Source organism: Triturus cristatus, chromosome 4_2, assembly GCF_964204655.1.
Source record: "Triturus cristatus chromosome 4_2, aTriCri1.1, whole genome shotgun sequence".
NCBI lineage: Eukaryota > Metazoa > Chordata > Amphibia > Caudata > Salamandridae > Triturus > Triturus cristatus.
This window is the reverse complement of record NC_140586.1, coordinates 97771426-97793220: the sequence shown is the minus strand read 5'-3', so window position 1 is coordinate 97793220 and position 21795 is coordinate 97771426. Positions and strand designations below refer to the sequence as shown.

General features: G+C 48.8%; 1 protein-coding gene across 2 annotated transcripts in view; it reads left to right on the top strand.

Moving 5' to 3' along the window:
- LOC146833089 (A.superbus venom factor 1-like) overlaps positions 1-21795 on the top strand; it is a 271604-nt gene that overhangs the window by 128880 nt on the left and 120929 nt on the right. For both annotated transcript variants that reach the window (XM_085600728.1, XM_085600727.1), the window contains one exon: positions 8559-8625. In XM_085600728.1, coding sequence (XP_085456854.1) covers positions 8559-8625 — 67 coding nt within the window. The remainder of the gene's footprint in view (positions 1-8558; positions 8626-21795) is intronic.

The window sequence follows — 21795 nt, the reverse complement described above, 5'->3', positions numbered from 1 at the left end:
ATCTGGCGCACTTAGGGCGAGAAAGCAAAAGACACACAATTGATGGACGGAATGCAGAACAAATCAATACATTCACCCCCAGTCAAGAGATCTGGGTTAAATCCATCATTCTTTTGCTCACCATGCCACCCCGGTTTAGACCTGGCCATATACAAATCAGTCTTGACCCTGTGCCTCATGGGAACAGTCCAGCCCAAACTGCCAAGCCAGGTCCTCCCTGGACCATCCTAGGACCGGTTTTGGAGATTCACCCCTCTTCAGCCAGGATAGCTTGTTTCCAGTGGCACAGTGAGCCCAGGACCCATGTCTGGGCATATCTGGCGCACTTAGGGCGAGAAAGCAAAAGACACAGGTGAGAAAGTGCCATCTTTCTTGCATGGTATGCTCCCACTTTTTGCTGAATGTACTTTGATTGAGTGTGCCCTGGACTCCTGCCAGTCAGGTGCCCAGGGCCTATGTTCCTTCCCTAAAACACAAAACACAAATTGGCAAACCCTGGCCACATGTCAGCCCCTGGTAAATGGTACCCTTGGTACCCAGGGCCTTGTGACCAGGGAAGGTCTCTAAGAGCTGCAGCACTCATTGTGCCACCCTCAGAGGCCCTGTACCCTTACACGCACACACTGCCCTTGCAGGCTGGGTGTCTGGGTACAAGACAAAAGAAAGAGTCGACATGGCACACATCCCTGTGTGCCATGCCCACCACCTACACTGCCATGGCATACATCAGCCACCCCTCTAGCTGGGTGACCTATGCCAATGGTGTGGGCACAGGAGCAAGAGCACTGTGCCCCTACAGTACCCAGGTCCATTCCTGGGCACTGTAAGTGCAGTGCTGCCATTTAAGAGCACATGGTGCTGGGAGCTCGTCAAACACGAACTCCACAACACCATAATGGCAACACTGAAGACTGAGAAGTTTGGTATCAAACTTCTCAGCACATTAAACCCACACTGATGCCAGTGTGGGATTTAATGTACCAAGCACCCCAGAGGGCATCTTAGAGATGCCCCTAAACCCTAACCTACAATCCACGTCTGTTCTGAGGCTGCCTAGGCTGCCACACAGCAGACATGTTGCTGGACCCCTGGGTAGGAGAGCCCCTGCTCTTCTTGGTCTGCAACAATGCACATCCTGGGCAAGGTGCTAAATCTCCACCCCCTGGATGGGCAGGCGGAAGCTTCAAAGGCATGCCGCCTCTGTGAGGTTCCCCAGGCCACTGCAATCCCCCACTCTGGCGGGAAGCTTGGCCGGAAACCCCAAATAAGGACAGGGGATGTGCCAGCCTGTCAACCCCACCCCTCAGGTGGGGGAGGCGAGGTTAAGCACATCTCCGGGTTCTCGCTATCTTGAAGATGGGAAGCCCTGCCCAATCAGGACTAGGCTACTGCCCCCCTCCCACAGGAGAGAGGCAGGATAGGGGGTGTACCCCCCCAAAGACAGAGATCCATTGGTCCCTGCCCTTCACCTACCTGTAACGCCCCTAAATCTAGTATTTAGGGGCACCCTGAACCTTCCAAAGAAGAGCTAGAAGAAAGAAGACCTGCAGCTGCTAAGAAGAGGAACACACCAACTGCTTTGGCCCCAGCCCTACCGGCCTGTCGACCCTCTAACCTGCTCCTGCTCCAACCCGGCATCTCTTGTGGCCAGCAACCTCACAAACCCCGGAGGACCTGGCTACCTTTTGACTCTAAACCCCTGGGACTCCCATGAGTAGAGGCTCTACTCAAAATCTACTTCTAATCCCTGGCAGCAGCCCGGAACCGCAAACCCTTCACACTCTACACTCGCCAAGCCTGGCCTGTGCCGGAGTGAACAAAGACCACGACGACGACCCCACGGCGACTGTGACCCCGAGTCCGGCACCCAAGGACGTCCCTCGACACTCCTGAAGAAGCCTGCAGCCTCAGAACCAGGTGCCCCCCAACCGCGATCAACAGAGGGTAAGATTTCCCGACACCAAAAGGCACCCCTGCACCCGGCGCCCCGCGGCCCCCTGTGCCCAATCCCGGGGTACCTACCTATCCTCGAACTACCCAACTTACCTCTCGAAGTGGTGGTGGCACCTGAAGAATCTTCGTCCCCGAGCTTGCAGTCTTTTTCTAAACCGGAGATTTCCCATTGAAATCAATTGAGCGCCCGAAGGCTCAAAAGCACCTTGCACTTAGCTGCCCGAGTGGCCCTGGCAGTGCAACCTCTACACCTATCTTCTTCCCCACTTGCCCTGAGTACGTGACCAGGAGCCCAGCTCCCACAGCCGCGTGGTCTGCTAGTCAGCAGCCATCAACCAAGGCCCCCCTACCTCTCATAGGATAACATTGGGCCTAACTCTCTCTGCACCCAGCCGCCCTTGTGCCGCTGAGGGTGAACCAACTGTACCTACCTGACCCTGGGAGACCCCTGAGGCTATGCCCAGAACCTTAACTCTGCCAGTCGAGTACTTACCTTTAAACCGATAACTCAATTTTCTCCATAGGGTAACATTGACTGACTTTTCCTGAAATTTCTTCTAAGTGTGGACTTTTCAAAACTTAAAGTATTCACCAAAAATCAGCCAAGTAATGAAAACGAAAATACTCACCTGCTATTAGGTGAGCTCCCAGTGCTGGATCTTGGTGCCCAGCACTGACTCTGAAAAATACTTACAACTGTACTAACCAGTAACCCAATTTTCTCCCATAGGAAATTATTGACTGTTTTTCTGTGAAATTTCTTCTAAGTGTCAATTTCTGCAAACTTTAAATATTCTTTAAAAATCGTTTAATTTCTGAAAACGTAATTACTTACCTGTTTTGGATAAAGGTCCCAGTACTGAGTCTAGGCACCCAGTACTGAATTACAAAAGTATCGAGAACATACTATACCTGCAACTTGAATTTTCTGCCATAGGGAATCATTGACTGTTTTCTATGAAATATTTTCTAAGTGTCAACTTTTAAACTAGCAAAATATTTTCTAAACATCTTCACAGTAATTAAGTCGACTCTTATCACTTGATTCCAAGTACTGACCCAGGCCTGAATCTAGAATCCAGTCCTGGAATTCCAAAAGTAATCTTAAAAGTAATCTGTTGCAAGTAACTTAAAACTTCCATTGAACTCAATGCATTATTGTGTTTAAAATTGTGTTGCCTATTGCAACCACTTGTAACTTTCTACAAAAGTCGATTGCATATTGCAAAAGTATTTATATAAAGCATCTCATTCTGAGAAAGTATATTTTATACCTATTGTTGGTTCTAAAATAAAAAAACAAACCAAAAGATCAAAGAGAGGGAGAGGATCATTCTTGTTCCCCCTGGAAATACTCGTATAAACAACAAAAGAGTGATTATTATCGAACTAGTAAAGGTGACTAATAAAACAGCGTGGGAAATCAAAATTATTTTATAAAAGAACCCTCACTCACCAACCTGGTTGGTGACATGCTTCATCATTGGGTTCCCAGCAGAGAGGCCGAGTGCCTCCCTGGTGTGCTTCGACGCCTAAACTACAGTGGAGCAGGTTTCTTTTGGAAATGATTGTGGAAAGTGTGCTGTGAGTTTTAAAAAGGTGGCTGGTTTTAACCAACAATGATTTATTCCAGGTAAACCAACAACCGTTAAAAACCAAGTGGGACGGACATGAACTGGCTGGTTAGGATAACCAGAGTTGTCCAATTTAAAATAAGTGAAAGGAGATGGTCAACATGTTTCAGCTTTTGTTGCAAATTAGCTAAGCATTCTTCAGGACCAGGTGAGATTCCACGGCGGTATACGCACGCTAAGGCGCACCCTAACCTGTGGAATCGTGCTTGTGGTAAAACTTACGGTTCTACCGATTTGGCCTCCTGGGATTTCCTGGGCCACTAAATTCTGCAAGAAAAATAAACAGGACACACATAAAATTATACATGTGAGACGATAGTTGGTTGTCGTATACGTGTTGATTCGGTGCAGAATAAATTTGGTAATCCCGTGCTGTGAATAGGGAACAAGTGTATTAACAATTGAGCCACTGATGTCTCTGAAACGGGCATTCGCGTGTAGTTTTCTTTACAGCCACTCCCGATCTGTGATTATCATGGAGGGGTCTGACTACAGGTCACTGCCTGTGTTTAGTATTGACATTTTAATATCGGCAATGTCATGCATTAATATGCTAAATGGCGCCATTGGCCAAAATACGGCTCGTGATAGCGTACTTGTAAACGAACTGAGCATACATCCGGAGCGCTAGTGGTATCAATCAAGCGGTAGAGCATGTTTGCATGCGTCGTAGAAATTAAATAAAATAAAACAGTAGCATGAAAATAATGGTCAGCTTACTCGTTACCAGTATGCGTTTTATTTACTTCATGGGTCCGAGAGAGGGGTAGTGAGCTATAGTATCTGAAAAATGCAATCAGAAGCATCAGAGCCAGTAATATAGAATTCTTGTCAGTTAGACAACAATCACTGTGCCCCAGAAAAACTTACTTCCATGCTCGCACACTCCCGCGGAGAACCTCACGCTATCCTGCTCGGCCCGAATATTAATGAGTGGTGGCAAAACCGGAAATAAATTGCCGGTTCTAAGTCACGTGACACCGACCGGACTGGTACTGGTAACTGCTCAGGAAGGGGTTCTGCATGGCCCCCTTCCCCTTAATTTCTAGTTATGGCCCTGGGGGATGGGGTTCCCAGAGCCTAACAAGGCTTCGGGAGAGAGGCCATGTGCCCCCCCCCCTGTATTAAAATTAATGGCCCTGGGGGATGGGATTCCCAGAACCTAACAAGGCTTGGAGAGTTGGCCTAGTGACCGTTCCCCTTTATTATGAATAGTGTCCCTGAGGGATGGGTTCCCCAGGGCCTAATAAGGCTCATAGAGTGGGCCACACGGCCCTCTGCCCCTTTAATTTTTAAAACAGCCCTGGGTGATGGGGTCCCCTAGGGCTTAATAAGCCTAGGGGAGGGGGCAAATGCACCCCCTACCCTTTGATAAAACCTTGGGGATGGGGTTCTCCATGGCCAGGTCCTGTGGACAACCTCCCACCATGCACAATCAAAGGATCTTCTCAGTGTGGGGTTGGCTACCTATATGGGGGGGTTGGCCATGGGGTCTGGCTGAAGGCCCAACGGGCGCGTGCTGCGTGGGGTTGGCAGCATGTGGGCGGTTTGGCACCCAAACCCCAACCATGCATGGCCACTCACATAAGAGAATTACATATTACTTTATGGTAAAATACTCCTTGACATTAATTGAAAAAACAAAGGTTAATGTAATGTTATAGTTATGTGAAATATTCAGTAGCAACATATCATAACATTTTAAACTCTAAAACCCAGAGAAATTCACCTCTTATAGTTATCTCAGGTAACTATAAATCTTGGCCTAAGGTAACTACAACTCTCGCCCTCACCAAGAACAACTAATACCCCACATATTACATCATGTGAGAAAGTGCTTCTTTTGCATGGTTAGCCCCCCTGTTTTTGCCTGGTTTTGATGTGGTTTCAAATGTAGTGCACAGGGTCCCTGCCAACTAGGTCCTCTGTCCCAGTTCTCCTTCCCTAAAACAAACCCCCAATTGGTACTTTTGTCCTTGTAAGTTCCTAGTAAATGGCACCCCTGGTACCCATGGCCTGGGAGGTGAAGAGGGTCCTTTGAGACCCCCTCACTAGGACAATGCCACTGCCCTTGCAGCCTGAATGCCCCATGTGAAGGAGAAAACAAGAAAGTCAACATTGCACCCTGCCTGGGTGCCATGCCAGCCAGCACTACCTGAGAGCTTAGGTAAGTCACCCCTCTAGAAGACCTCACAGGCTTAAGGCAGGGTGCACTATACTACAGATGAGGGCATTTCTGAATGAGCAGATATGCCCCTACAATATTGGGCACCATTTCCTAATATCGTAAGTACCAATGAAGCCATAGAGAGTACATGGGCTGGGCACTCAACAACTCAAGTTCAACAGCACCATGATGGCTTCACTGAATACAGGAGTGTTTAGTACCAAACTACTCCTTCCAATAAATCCACACTGATGCCAGTGTGGGATTTATTGTACCATGCCGGCTGCCAACAGACACGTTTCTGGACCTCTAGGTAGGGAGCCCCTGCTCTCTGTCACCAGAAACAATGCACAACATGGGCAGAGGTGTCATGCCTCCTCCCCCAGGATGGGCCAGTGCTTGAAGAGGGAAGGCTTCAAAGGCCTGCTGCCTTTGTAATTTGACCCCCAGCCTCTGCTGATATCAGCAGATGGCAGCCCCTGGTTACACCCCCACTTTGGGTGGGAAAATAAAAAAAGATAGGAGTGGTGCTCACCTCTGCCCCCCAAGGGTGGGGAAGTGAGTTGAAGCACAACTTTCAGTCTCGCCATCTGGCACCCTTCCTATCAGGGCTAGGTCTGTGCCCCCTCACACAGAAGGGTGGCATAACAGAGGGTGTGGTCACCCCAGGGAGGGTGCCCATTGGCCCTACCAATTACTCCCATATAACGCATCCTAAATTTAGTATTTAGATGGCTCCCCCAAACCTGGCACTCAGATCTGCGATGGCCTATTAAGAAAGAAGACACCCTGCAGCAAAAGCCGGAGGTTGACAACTGCCTTGGCTCAGCCCTACCGACCTGTCTCCAGCTTCCAGCTTCAACGACCCTGTGACCTGTCTTGCAACAGTGAACTCTGAAACCCCTGGGAAGACTGTTGCCTTTAACAAAGACTCCAATCTCCCATAGACAGCGGACCTTTACAGAAGCAACTTACACCAAAGAGTCCAGATCCAGACCGATCCGTATCTCCAACCCATTCTGGACCCGATGTCTGAGTAGCTCATCTGTGCAGTGAACGCTCCCCAGTGATCCTGACCTCGTGTCTAGTGTTGGCAGACAACTCCTGACCTCCACGACAGCTCCTGTAGTGTGAATCCAGAGGCTCCCCTGACCAGCTCTGGTGAGAAGACTCTGACATTGAAAGGCACCACTGCACCCGAAGCCCATGGGTCTTGGTGAGCTGAACTGGCGGTGCACCTATGACTCCCTACATCCCAACTTACCTCTGCTGCTGTTATTAGTCTTCTTCCTGCAACCTCTGGTGCCAATCCTGCAGCCAGTGCTTAATTTGCAAACAAAAAGAAGTGCCAGGGCCCTTGCTAGGACACCCCTGCAGCTTGCACCACACATTGCCCTGACCAGCACTGCCAATGGCAGTACCAACACAATTACTAATCATCACACTCTTAAAAGTGTGACAATTCAGCCTATTCTAGGTCCCCAAAGCTATAGTAATTTTTAACAGCACCACCATACAAGCCCAGGTGTGGAAAATTAAGTGCTGGAGCTGAGCACCGGAAACCACCAGCTCAAATTTAGCACTGCCTGCAGCCTCTTTGCCGAAGGAAGAATTCCTATTGAAAAGCATTGAGCACCTGAAGTTGAATTTACACCCTGCACCCGACTGCCCCTGTGCCACTGGTGGTGTATGTGTGGTGCTGTTTTGTAGCCCCCCTGTGCTTACCCCAACCCCCAAAGCTTGCCCCCTGCAACTGATCTACTTACCTGCAATCACTGTGGCTCCAGGCACCCCCTGTCACCATTGGAAAGCATGGGGTCGAACACCCATTTTGACCTCTTCACCCAGCTGCCCCTGTGCTGCTGGTGGTGCAGTTTTGGTACTTAACTGACCCCTGGCCCTTGCACTTACAATTACTTGAGATAACTTTAACAGGTTAATTTCTGTGTTTTCTTTTAGTTTAAACTTTAGATTATGTTGTTACTGAACATTTTACCCAACAATTACGTTACTTTAAACTTAATTTTTTTCAGTGATATAGATAGATAGATAGATAGATAGATAGATAGATAGATAGATAGATAGATAGATAGATAGATAGATAGATAGATAGATAGATAGATAGATAGATAGATAGATAGATAGATAGATAGATAGATAGATAGATAGATAGATAGATAGATAGATCAAGAGAGAGAGAGCGAGAGAGAGAGAGAGAGAGGGAGAGGGATAGAGAAAAGCACGAGTATGAGTAATGTGTAACTGTGGAATTTGTGCCTGTATTGCCACTGAAGGGCTCTGGTGACAATACACGAGGCTGAAGCCTTCGCAATTTTACTTTACCAAAATCCTCCAAACTTCAGAGCTTTGAACTACTTTCTCAACAGTTAAATAACGGGTCAAAATAATATTACATTTTTGTAATTTACATGCGCAAATCACAGATAAACATGGTTTATCCATGAACATAAAACCAGGATAAATGCTATCCTATAACTCACTCAGATAATGCACAAGTAGACTCCTTTCAGTAATTTTTGCTTCCATAAGTCATTGTCTCATTAGAATGTTACAGTCCTTCCTTTTCTTAAAGGTTAGTCTCCTGTTCTGCCCTCTTGAAAGCACTCTGTTGTAGAGATTACTCTGCAGTGTTAGAGAAGTGCAGTGGGCGCTCTTCAGGACAAAGGCGGACTCGGTTAACCAGTTTGTATTGTTCATTTCTCTATAGGTCGTCAGAGTACTTCCTTGTGGAGACAAATGTCTATGTTGTGCTCTCAGTATGTAATGCCTCTTCTTTCTTACAGCCCGAAGGAATGAAAATGAACAAAACAGTCACAGTGGTGACCTTGGATCCAGCAAATAAAGGACAAGGTGAGCATGCTGTATCAAGGAGTTATGTAATGGTCTCTACTGTCACTCAAAAAATGCTGCAAGAGACACAGTGGGCTGAAAAAGCATCATAAATGAAGAAATTGACTTGCAGACATTTGTCAAAGTTAAAATGTGAGGAGTGATGTCCACAGGTGAGCAAGTATCAGAGGGATTTTATTTGTCAGTCCAATAGAATCAAATATTTTAACCATAAAATAGTCTAAACCCTCCCCATGGGAAAGCAGAGGTCCCCTCCAGTGAGGTGACAGAGAGTGAAGAGGCGTAGATTCAAGTGATCCTCCCAGCCACATGGCAGTAATGTCCCTTCCGGGAGGTGCTGCAGAGTGAAGAAGGATGCCATGCCTTCTCCCTCACACCAGGGCAGAGGGACCCTCGGGTAAGGGGTTGAGCATTCAGTAGGTAAAGGTCGAATGATTTCTCACACCAAGATTAATCCTCTACATATATAGAGGTGCTAAAGATTAATTTAGGTTTCACTGCTCTCACCAGGATATATGGCTGTCATATGGGTATTCAGGGAATGGCGTGTAAAAGTGGACAGACTGCAGAAAGCAGCTTCTGTGCTCTTTTTATTCATTTTATATTTTCCACGTAGCAAACCCCATGGTGTGTATTTTGGAATGGGCTGGGGGGCACTGATTTGCTGTGTCTCTCCACCCCTAATCATTTTATGATGCTGTGGTTGTGCAACCTCACTGTGTAATACACTTACAAACCCTTTAGAACCAGTAGGTTTTGTCAGTAAAATCCTCAGTTCAACCCTAGGTAGCTGTGGCACTGAGCAGCACAGCTTACACAGAGGACCAAGTGTTAAGCATTTAAACAGCACCAAATTAATTGGAGAGAAATCGGCACAACATTCTAGAAATCTGACACCAATTTATGAAAATAGACTCCATTTGTATAAGAATTTAGACCCTAGAATGAAAAGGATCCACCCTAGGGTTACATAGATATAGATTTTACAAGCAATAATGAATCGAAAAATTTCAGTCAACCGCAAACAAGTCTTGGCAAAGTCAACCAATTGGACACTTAAAAAAAAAAAATTGTTTATGGAAAGTTTTGCAATAGTACACAATCAGCATAATGTTATACAGACTGTATAATTAAAGAGTATATTAATCTCAAGTGTGTGAACAAAATCGAAACAGGAAAAAAAACCCATAACAAAACAGGGAGGAGGCATCATATATATCTTACAGTACCTAAATAAAAACATAAGGCATTTGGCTAGTCCGCAAGTAGAAAGCAGCACAACAAAACCACCGGCAGGCTATTAACAGTGGACCCGCCGTGGGAGGCAAGCCGGTGTCTAATCTCAGCAACCACCCAAGAAAGCCATGCTAAGGTGGGAGTGCATCTAGTTATGTTCAGATGACTGTGAATTGAGATAGGCTGCACGATTAGGGGAGACAGAATTATCATCCTGAAGTGTTTTTATCCAGTCTTAAAAGGGGCCCCTAATGCTTTTTGGTCATGAGGCTATAGGCATCAGTTCCCAGTAGGTCGATAATTGTGTGTGACTGAAAGTGACGTCTTGGATCCAAGCCTTGGTTGTGGGTACTTTCCTATCACCCCAATGAATGTAAACTCTTCGTTTAGCCAACAAGAGTAACAATGCGTGTATTTTGCGGTTCTCGGCCTTAGTGTCCTTCACATATCCCAGTAACCCTATGAGTGGCTGAGGTTCGTTAGGTACCCCTAGTATGTCATGGATTTTGCTAAAGATGTCCAAAAGGCAGCAATAGGTGGACAGAACCAGGACATATGCAAGAAGGTGGCAGGGGCCAGCCCGCACCTCCAGCATTTCTCGTAAGGCCTTACCCCCATGCAGTGTAGCTGAGAGGGGGTTCTGTAAAACCTGTGCAAGTATTTAAAGTGAATTAGTCTCAATCTATAATTAGATGAGAGCAATTGGAGTTGGCCACAACAGAAGGCCCGTTTTTCATCAGTCACCTGCCCATCGAGGTCTGCATTCCAACTGTGCTGGGCTTTGGATGTAGTCAGTGGTGCTGCATTTTGCATAGAACTGTATAATCTTGTTATTAGTCTATGGGGGGCAGCAGTAGCTATCATCTGCTCGAATGCTGGTACTTGAGAAGGGGGGTTTTGAAAGGTAGAATGCAGTTTTCTTCATGTGGCTCTAATCTTAAAATGGAGAAATAGCTTGCAGAAATACCTCGAGCCCTCGGCCATAGGTGCCGGTGGGGCACAGAAGGTGTCCTCCGGATAGAAATCTGCAAAGGTTTCCAGTCCCATTGATTTCGCCAGATTTACATTCCTGCCATCAGCCATAGCTGGGATCTGTGGGTTGCGTGGTAGAGGGATAGAGGGGGCATATAATTATCCAGGTGGGCCCTGGTGAGCAGTCTGTCCCAAGCCCATCTGAGGGTCTCAACTGTATCTATCCCGCCCCTCGGCTTTTGATATTTGTGATATATGGCCACTTGGAGTGGAACTGCAGCTGCTATATCCGTCTCGACAGCTACATGGAGTTGGAAAGGGGTAGGAAGTAACCAATAATGCAAAAATTGAGCTTGAGCGCAATACGCATTTATTGAGACATGTCCGGGCCGCCAGCCCTCCCTGAGCGAGAGGAAGTGTGAGCAGTTTCCAGGTTACACGTGCTTGCTTCTCCGCCCAGGCCAGGAAGATCATAAGAAATCAGAGAGTTTTGAAGAAGGCTTGGGTAGGAAGAATTGGAATGTTTACGAATAAATATAAAAATTTGGGCAGCACAACCAATTTAGAAATGGCAATTCTACCATCAAAAGAGATCGGCAGCTTGGCCCAGATCTTAATCTTCCCTTCCAGCCAAGAAATAGCACAACCATAGTTTAGATTCCATATCTCTTGTTCGTCCCTGCTTAACCAAATGCCCAAATATTTTACCGGGCCTTCTGCCCACTTCAGCGGGTGATCTAGGTCGAAAGGTTTAGTAGCCTCAGTAAGTAGGAATACGTAGATTTGGACCAGTTTATAAATATTCCCGAAAGCCCACCGAACTTTGTGAGCTGCCTAAGTAGTGGACCTAAGTTGACCTCTGGGTCAGTGAAGTACAACGTCATATCTGATAGAGACTACTAGCCGCAGATTCTTTCACGTAGAATTATCCCCAGGCGTGAGACTTGATCCGGAAAACATTTTTGCCCAGCATCCCTGCGTGCCGTGGAGACGGCATCATGCGACTCCGCCCAGGCGTCGCCCGCGTACGTAACATCAGCAAGGTCATATAAGTCCCACTCCGGCGCACCTACATCAGTTTTTTCCTTTTCCGCCTGCAACACGGATCCGGTCTGTGCTCTGGGCCTCTTTAGGCCTTTCCCATATGCTATTGCTGCGTGTGTGAACAGTATGCGAATGCCTTCGGGCTTTAAAACTTGCACGTCGTGTGGCCGCCTCATGTCGGCGACGGATCCTCACCCCATCTGTATGTGGTGTTTGGGGGAGCACCACGACTCCAATGATTGTGAGGCGTGCCAGCAGATGAAGCCAAAATCTCAGTGGGAGCGCCGGATGAAACTTCTTTCGGCTCGTGTGTCCAAGTAGGCGTTGTCATCTCGTTCGGTCCCAATGGAGGGTTCTCGGACCTGCGGCTTCCCTCGCTGACTTTGATCTTCTCCCAGGTCGCAAGAGCGCCGCTCACCTCTTGGTAAGTGTTGCAGTTTGTCCCCGAGGATCGGGTTCCGGCCTGTCGGGAGCGTGGGCTCTCCGCGGGTGGTTCAGCCCCGCGTGTCGTCCCCTTATCCGCTGTTTCCCGGCATGGGTGCGACCAGAGCCCAGATGGAGACATATGCGGCGGCTTTGCAGGCCTCTCTGGCTTCTCCTCCTCCTCCTTCCCCTCTGGGGACATCAGCGGATCCATTGCAGTGTGTGGGGCCCTCCGCAGCGTCGCCGGATGCTCCGGCACCGGGGCCGACTGGTTCGGATCCAGGCTCAGAGGATGTGGTGCCGTTGGGGTGCGGCCCTTCGGGGGTTCCTCCTTCGGACCATGGCGCCTCTGCTTCGCCGCAAACTCCCGCGGGAGTCCCTGTGGTGTCACGGGATGTCGCCAGGGCTCGGGTCACACCCCGAGCCCCTCTCGGTCCTCGGGACAGGCGGTGGCCTTGTCTGAGGCCGAGGTGACGTCACTACGGCGCCGGCGGCTGCTGGCCCTGGTGGCGCTACAGGGGTCGGCGGAGGGCCCAATTCGCCCTGTCACGGGTCGCGGCTGGTGGGGGATTCCTCGTCCCTCCCTGGGCCCTTCTCGTCCCTCCACGCAGGCGGCTGCCTCGTCAGAGGTCAGGTCGGTGCCGGTTCCGGTGCCGCCCCTTCGCCACCCCGGCTCCGGCCCAGCTCTGGTCTCCTGCGCCGTATGCTGTGTCGGTGGTCGCCCTGGTGTCTCCTCCGGCGCTGGTCGGCGATGGTGTCCTGCCTCAGGTTGCGGACTCTTCGCGCCGGGCCGATGCTGGGTCTTTGACTCGTCTTCGGACGCCTCCTCTTCTCCAGAGGTTCGGCAGTTGCTGGTGTCATCCTCGCCGGAGACAGGCCGCCGTGTCGTGGCTTTTTCCCTGACGTCGTCTAAAGGCAGCTCCTCACCGTCTCCACGACCGCGGTCTTCACCGGAGTAGCCGCAGTTCTCTCACTCCACGGTCCCTCTTCCTTCCTTCCGGCCTTGGCCCTTCCTTCCTCCGGTTGGCCTGGGGGATGGCTGCCTTAGCTTGCAGCCGTCACCTAACGAGGAGGTGCTTTACCCTCCGCGGGGCCCTACGGAGGCAGGTGCGGCTTTCGCCTCCGCTGTTTCCACCGCTGTGGGAATTTTGGGCATGTGTAATCCAGCTACCCATTTCCCCGCAGATCATCTTCTGGAGGTTCTCCATCAGGGCTCTGGTGGTAGGGAACTGTTGCTTCCCTTCGAGGGTTCACTCCACTCTTCTCTCTTGGGGACTTGGGGGCATCCCGCCACGGGGGACCCGGTGCCCCAGCACCTTCTGCACCGCCACCATCCGGCACCGCGTGATCCGGTATGCCTTTTGCAGTCTGCCTTTCCTGCTTTGCCGCTGCTGTTGTCTCCCCCGTCACGGGAGGCCCGCTGGCTGGACTCCTGGGGGCGCAATATGTTTGCCTCGACCAGTGCGGCTCTGCGGGCCCTTAACACAATCTGTTTTGGTTAGGTCTACTTCTTGCTTGTGGGACTCGGCGGAGTCCCTCATGTCGGCCGCTTGTCAGTAGGGTGCCTGTGTGGATTTGAGACACCATGTCTTGGATGGTCGGGAGCTGGCTGCATTTATCCTTCACTCCGCTCTGGACATCTCGGACGTGCTGGGTCGTGCCATGGCTTCTTCGGTTGCCCTTCGTCGCCATGCCTGGCTACGGGACAGTGTGTTCCTGGAGAATGGTCGAGAATGGCTGGTGGACCTTCCCTTCGATGGTGCTCTTTTGTTCCATGCCCCTGCGGACTCAGCCATCCAGAGGTTTTTGGCGGGGCTTCGCCCTCCTCCTCCTCCCCCTCCGTCTTCTCCTCCTCAGTGACCTGCGTGTTGATCTGGTTCTTGGAGCTGTTCTTCCGTTGGGGCTGGTTGCCCCGGTTGTCTGTTCTGTGTGCTTCATGGCCACTCAAGTCCTCCTTGCTGAGGCTGTGGGTCTGTTGGCTGCTGGCCAGTCCTTTTTGACTGTAGGTTTTACCTTTGGGTTTTTTACACCATTCTGGGCCTGAGATTGGGCATTCTGCGTTTCCCCTCTGGCTGCTTGATATGCCTCCTGTGTTTTTTTCTGCCGCAGTTCTTTTTTGTTGTCCTCTGCTGCGGAAGTTTCCTCCTAAGAGGTTCCCATGTCTTGGGATATGACATGCCCTATGTGGGGCAGGGTTGGCTGTTATATAGCCCTGGTATGTGCTAGGGAGTTGTGGTAGCCTGCGGGCTTCTGCTCTTCGTGGCGTTATGGTATGTTGCGGATGCAACCTTCTTCTTCGCCTTTTTGCTTTGAGTGTTTCATTCTGTGGTGTCCCTGGCGTCTGGCTGAGCTTGCCAGTGCCGCCCTCTTGTTCTTTCTGCACCATTGTGCCTTCTTGGGGCTTTAGTGGGACTGTCATCCTGCCTCTCCGCTGCTTCCAGTAGGCCTTGCACTCGGTTCTACCTCTTCTCCATGTGGGGGGGATGTTCCCTGACTTCTGGACCCTCTTGCGGACGCAGTTTGTCCCTGTGGGCGTTGGACGATTCTTCCTGGGTGACCTTGAGTTCCCCTTTTCGGCTTCTGCCTGCTTCTTGCTGCCGCCGCCATCCTGTCTGGCATTGCCTTTGCTCTGCCCCTTCTCCTTGAAGTCTCTAGGTTGCTCTTCTCCTTCGGTGCTCCTTTCCCTGCCTTGGCCTTGGGCGGAGGTTTTGTTGCCTCACGTGGGCGTGGGGTGTTTGGCCTCTTTGCGCCTTGCCTTGTTTCCCCTGCTGAGTGAGGACAGGTGATCTTCTTCTTCTCCTCTCCCCTCCCCTTGGGGTTGATGGCCTCCTGCTGGCGGTGGTTTCCCTTTGCCTGGGGGATGGGGCCCCTCGTCCTGTTTTCGGACTCGGCCTCTATGTGGTCCTCTGTTATGCTCAGGTAGGTGGGGTCCTCTCGCAGACCCTCCTTCCCCTTGGGTATGGCTAGGGTATCTATTCTACATGAAGGAATCTGCGGCTAGTAGTCTCAGATGTACGAGTTACTTACCTTCGGCAGCGATATATCTGGTAGAGATGATTCTAGCCGCAGATTCCTTCACGGCCCGCCCTTCCTCCCCGTTCTGCGAGGGCTTGTGGTTTGGTCTTTTGTACTCGCTTCCCTGTGGGTGGCTGTGTCTTCTATGAGTACATTCTTTCCCTCTTTCTGTCAGGCTGTACCTTTTTCCTCCCCGTTGTCACATGGGAGGATAGGTTTGTTGGTACTTCTGGCTCTGTGCGATCCTTGAGGTTGGGGTCTTTTGGCTGTGCCTCTGCCCCTGTTCCTGATGGGGGTTGTCACACTCTGTGATGGGGATGTCTTGGAGTTTTATCGTTCCCTGTGTGTCCCCGACTGGTTCCCCTTCCTTGTCTTTGGTTAGGGTTGTAGTCCTGTTGCATGTTATCGTGATATTTTTACATATGTCCCTTGTCTCCGGGGGGGCTGTCTCTGTACTGGCAGGGTTGCTGCTCTGTTCTTTATTCTTTCCCTGCCTTTGGGTACTGCAGTGCCGGGCACTGCTCTTTCTGGTGTTGTTCCTCACAATTCCCTTTTCTGCTCTTTCGCACACTGTTCCTATACTTTTCACAGTTTTATCTCTTCGCTCCGCGTCGTGGCGCGGAAAAGTTCTCCGAAGAAAACTGACGTAGGCGCGCCGGGCTGGGACTTAGGTGACCTCGCTGACGTCATGTACGCAGACGACGCCTGGGCAGAGTCGCGTGATGCCGTCCCCACGGCGCGCAGGGATGCTGGGCAAAAAAGTTTCCCGGATCCAGTCTCACGCCTGTGGATAATTCTATGTGAAGGAATCTGCGGCTAGAATCGTCTCTACCAGATTCATCGTTACCGAAGGTAAGTAACTCGTACATCGTCAGCATACAATGAAGTTAGGAGCCCTCTGGTGTTGAAGCCCAGCCCTCTTGCTGCGTGATGTTGACGAATCCTAGTTGCTATTGGTTCCATAGCTATGGCAAACAAAAGAGGGGAAAGGGGGCAGCCTTGTCTGGTTCCGCGGGATATAAGGAATGGGTCTGAGATCATGCCATTCATGCGCAGTCTTGCTGAGGGTGCTGTGTACAACAGTTTGATTTGTGCAATAAACTGCGGGCTAAAGCCGAGCCTCCCTAGTATGGCGAACAAATATGGCCATTTCAGTGCGCTGAACGCTTTGGTAGCATCTAGAAATGCCACTAGCTCCTTTGCATCAGGATTCAGATAGTGTAACACTGTTAAAAAGGTGCGAAGATTATGAGTTGTGGATATACCGGGGTCAGGTCTCGCTATCAGGGGGAGTAGAGGCTGCAGTCTATTGGCTAGCAGTTTGGCAAACATTTTGGCATCTATATTTATTAAAGAGAGTGGCCTATACAAATCCATTTCCTGGCTTGGTTTCCCAGGTTCTAAAAGCGTTTGAACGATCGCCTCCCGTATTGAAGGGGGAAGTATGCCAGTAGTTTGGGCTTCTTCAAAGACAGCCAGTAAGCGGGGCGGCAGCAGGTCGGCATAGGCCTTATAGAGTGCTGTAGTTAATCCATCCGAGCCTGGGGCCTTGTCTGCCAGCACACTGCTAATTACCTGCATGATATCATTGGATGTGAAGGGTTCCTCCAGGTATTCCCTATGCGCTCTCCCTAGCCACAGTAGTTCAATAGAATCTAGGTAGGGTTGGAGATCCTCTGGCTCTGTCCGATGAGTAGCTGTGTATAGCTTGAAGTAAAAGTTAGTGAATCTGTCCAGAACTTCTCGAGGGCCTCTAATGAGAGTTGAATCTTCGCCCATGATTTCGGATATGTAGGTGGCAGTGCGTGCTGTTTTCAGCAGCTTTGCTTGTGTTTTTCCTGACCTGTCTACCTCCCCATACCATCTGGCTTGTGTATGTTTGCCCAAAAATCGCACCTCACGCTGAGCTTTCTTTTCAAATTCAGAGATTAGCTCCCTGATGGAAGATAAATATTTAGGGTCTGTAGTGGTATAATAATTTGTTTCTAGCTCTTTAATGCGGGCTTCCAGAGAAGCCAGAGGGCCTCTGATAGCTTTGAGCACCCCGGCATGTTGAGATATACATTTACCCTGTATGACCACCTTGAACGCTTCGCAAAGTGTAGCATGTGTGGATACAGAACCAGTGTTGCTTTCGAAATATTCTTCCATATCCCTGTGTATCTCCTCTTTGAAAGCAGAATCTAGAAGAGCGTCTGGGGCCAATTTCCAATTGAACATCTTCAGAGAAGCATCGGGAGTGGTCAATTGCAACAAGCAGGGTCCGTGATCTGAGAGTGCCTTAGGGAGATGTGCACTGTCTGAGATCCAATCTGCAGTGTCCTGCGATACTGGCCAATAATCTCATCGGGACCAAGCTGCATGATATGTTGATATGCATGTACCCTCCATTACCTCTGGGTGTCTCTGCCTCCAGATGTCTGCAAACCCTCCGTCCCGCAATATCGCATTGAAAGCGTCACAAGAATGAGGATGCGTAATACGGAAGGTGCCCTTCCTGTCCAAGGTATCGTTTAATACCGCATTAAAGTCGCCCCCCCATATTATTCTGTCACAACCCAGCATTTGAATTTTTGCCCATACGTTCCAATAAAAATTCAGGACAATCTTGTGTTTGGTCCGTAGACTGCAACAAGCATCATCTTCACTCCTCCTAACAAACCAAAATGTATTACAAATCTGCGTTCTGGGTCTAACTGTGAGTCTAACATTTTCCAGTCCAGACCTTGTCGGATCAAGATTGCTACCCCTCTGGCATAATTGGAATAAATAAAGGAGAAAGTGTGTCTCCAACGCCTGTGGTGCAGTTTAATATGAGAAGTGCTATTAAAGTGGGTCTCCTGAATCAGACATATATCTATATGATGTCTACTTAGATGCCCACGGATGTTCCAAGTTAAAAATCTAAAGCTGGTCATGCCCACCCGATGGTTGTGTACATGCCGCATAGGGCTGGCTTGAGAAGTCGCAAGAGTGTGGTGAGTACTTCGTGTGGTCCCTTTCAGGGCATTGCCCTCCCCGGCAACCCCCAACTAAAGCTGACTAGTACATGACAGATATCATCAGTGCATGTATAAATACATAGTGCTCTCCTGTCTAACTTCCCAACTACGGTATCCCCTCCCCTCGCCCCACCCACACCAACTCCCTAATTAGGTTGTGTAGAACTACCTCCCTTACAAAACAAACTCAACAATATGCCCCAGGTCAAGTCCTGGTAGTGGAATTTGGGAGCTCTTGCCGGAGGCGGGGTGGCCGAGAAAGATGCAGAATACCAGCGGCAAATAAGTAAAACCAGCCTTCAGATACCATGAAATACGTGAGATAAGTAAGTCTAGAACATTGCCATATATCTAAATTAATTGTGTCTCTGGGTCTATGCAGATTCAATGACATTTGGCTATGAAGTACATAGTGGTCATCGGCGGCTTCAAGCAACCAGTCATTATCACTGAGGTTGTTATCGGGACTCTGGCTATCTTTGGATTTTGCAGTTCGTCTCCTCCCGCCCACATGACTGGCAAACTTCATTGTTGACTTTGCGTCGGTAAAAAAGTGGGCAGTGCCATCGTGTGTGACTTTCAATTTGGCAGGGTACAGTAAAGGGTACGGTACCTCCTGACTGGTGCATATTCTCGCCGCACAGCCTGAACTGCTGGTGTGAAGTCTGGAAAGAATGATATGCTGTTACCTTTGTGTTGAATAGTCCCACGATCCGTTGCCAGGCGCAGAACAACATCCCGATCCCGGTAATTCAACAGCCCGGCTAGGATCAGTCGAGGAGTGGATCCCACCAGAGGTTTAGGCCCTGATGTACAATGTGCCCACTCAACAACAAAAACTGTCGATAAATTAGGCCCAAACAGATTGCGTAGAAGTTCTTCCACGTAAGTCTCCATTTTGGAAATGGCTGTCGTTTCCGGAATACAACTTCTGGTGGCACAGGTGAGTCAGCAGCAGAGCAGTCCACTGAAAACGAGTGCAATAGGGGCTATGTCTGTCAGAGTGTGGGACCAGGCCAAAACCATTGCTCAGTTAAAGCACAAACAGCATAAAACAACAAAAAACATAACTATTTTGTTGGCATTTCATCAGGTAACTAGATACAAAATAACATGAAAGATAAATCATGCAAGATAAATAATAGGAAAATGCACCCTTTTTTAAATTTAGCATTTTGTTAATGAAAACTCAATTGGTTAACGTAGTTACTGCTGATATTGCCTGTGTGTGTCACAAGAGATAAACGATTTACACCTTGGTTGGCACAGTGGGGAATAGTAACTTCTGTATTCATAGTGCTACAATGTCCTAAATTACCACTAAAAGCACTGAGAATATGTAACAAACAACTTAGAAAAGTCCTTCCATTTCAGAGGTTTTGCAGCACTTTCAAGATCTTTTTACAGCTTCTCATTGCTCAAAAGGGTGAATTTTCAAATATTTATGTCTTTCTGTGCACTTCTTTGTTTGGTTTTGCTCGCAAGAAAGTGACACTCTAAGTGTCACACATTTAGCAGTGAATGTTACTCATAAGTAAACTGAAACCATGAAAATGTCACATATAAGAAAACTAAAAACTTGGCAGCTATGACTAATATCAAAGTTACTGATAGGGCTGTGTCCCCACAAGACGTGCACTCATATCCTGAAATCTCACTGACCCATAGGGTTGTCTCGGAGACACCTGATCTGCTTACAGGAGGACACTAACTGAGACTTCAGTGTGCAGAGACATGCACTGATCTATGGCAAATCAATATCGTTGTGGTTGTTTGGCGAGATGTGCCCTTTCTGAAAACATGTTCTAGGCTTTGCCTGCCGTCAGGTAACAATTTCACAGACTAGAAGTCAAAATGAAGGACAATGGAACCAGGTTAAAAAAATTAAATGAATCAATTGTGTATAGGAAAATAATCTGTGGATTAATTCAGGACTGCAACATTAATATTGGTCAACTGAAATATTTAATATGTATTTAAGACATATTCTGTTTCATCCATTGACTAGATGAAATCCATCATCACACAAGAAGCTGCAACAAAGCAGAGTGGGACAGGCATAAAGGGCAACCAGGCAGTGCCTGATTGTAGGAAGTTGACTCTCTATATAGTGTATCAAATTAAGGTGCACTGTGTCCACAGTCCAGACGACCCTTACCAGTTTACAGGGGCTTGCTTTAACAATCCCAAGGTGCTCTATTGTAGTGTTGTCGAGCAGCCTTAGACTTATCAGAGGGAAGTATTGAGCATTTGTTGTTCAAACAGAGTCAATAAAGACACACACTCAAGGAAGTAATTTGAGACCAATTTAAAAAAGCCCATATATCTTTATAATTCAGACACCAAGATCTTCGGGATCAGGTAAGTACTTTTCAAGTTAGCGATTTTAGAAAATACAGTAAATACAGCTGTCAGATTTGAGCCAAGAGCATCGAATGTGGTAATGTTATTCTATGGGAGAAAAAAATACACTGCATAGGTATAATTGTAGTCGAGTTACAGGGTGGTTCTTCTTGACTTAAGGTATGTAGGGGCTAAAGTCTTTAGAACCACAAGCTGTTTTGGTTTGTCTTCCCTGGTGTGTCCGGTGCAGAGGTGCTAGTCGCGAGGGTGGCCCCGCATGCTATAATTTAAGTATATGGAGAAACATGTAACAAGAAAAATGCTGCTAGTGGGGACAAGTCTGTCGAAACCCAAAGGGGGGCTCGGTTCTTGAGGGTCTCTGGAGCAAAGGTGCACTCTCTGTAGGCTCGGGCCGTGGGGCTCAGGTGCAGAGGTGCTTTGGTCGGCGGGTCGCTTGCTTTGGAGACTGTGTCTTTTTAGGTCGACCTGGAGATGGGGACAAAACAGGACAGCTGGCCAATCTCAAAACTGGCCTCTGCTAGCTCTATGCCTCTTATCCACTGGTCGGTCTTGATTGTGTTGGAGTCCGGATTGGACAAGAAACAAGCCTTTGCTGCTGCAAGGGCTCCAGTGCCCAGTGTATTTATGTTAGAGAGCTTCTGGAGGGTCAGATGTCTTGAAATTCACTGAAGAGATGGGGTTGACCTCTGGGAGCATGGAACTCCTCCTCCTGAGGTTCTGATTTTCGGTGGACCCAGGAGTCAGCAGGCCAGTGTACTGGGTGGATGCAGTCTGTGCTTGCAGGCTGCAAGGAAGTGGCCACTCCACATCAAGGGAGATGTTTTCTAGTTGTTGAAGTGTTGGAAGCCCTCCAAGGCTTGAGGAGGATGCACAGCTGCTGGATGATTCGGTCTTTGTAATTGTCGGGACGGCAGCAGGCAGGCAGAGTGTGGTGCCAGTTCCGGTGCTAGTCCACAGTTCTTGTATTTTGGGCTCTTCTTGGTCCTTCTTCAGTTCTCAGTAGAATAATCCAAGTTCCTGGTGTCAGGTGACCACCTATATACCGAATTTAGGGCTGTTAAGTGTTGTGTAAAGTAGTAGCCAATGGGCCACTTACCACTGGGGTCACTACACC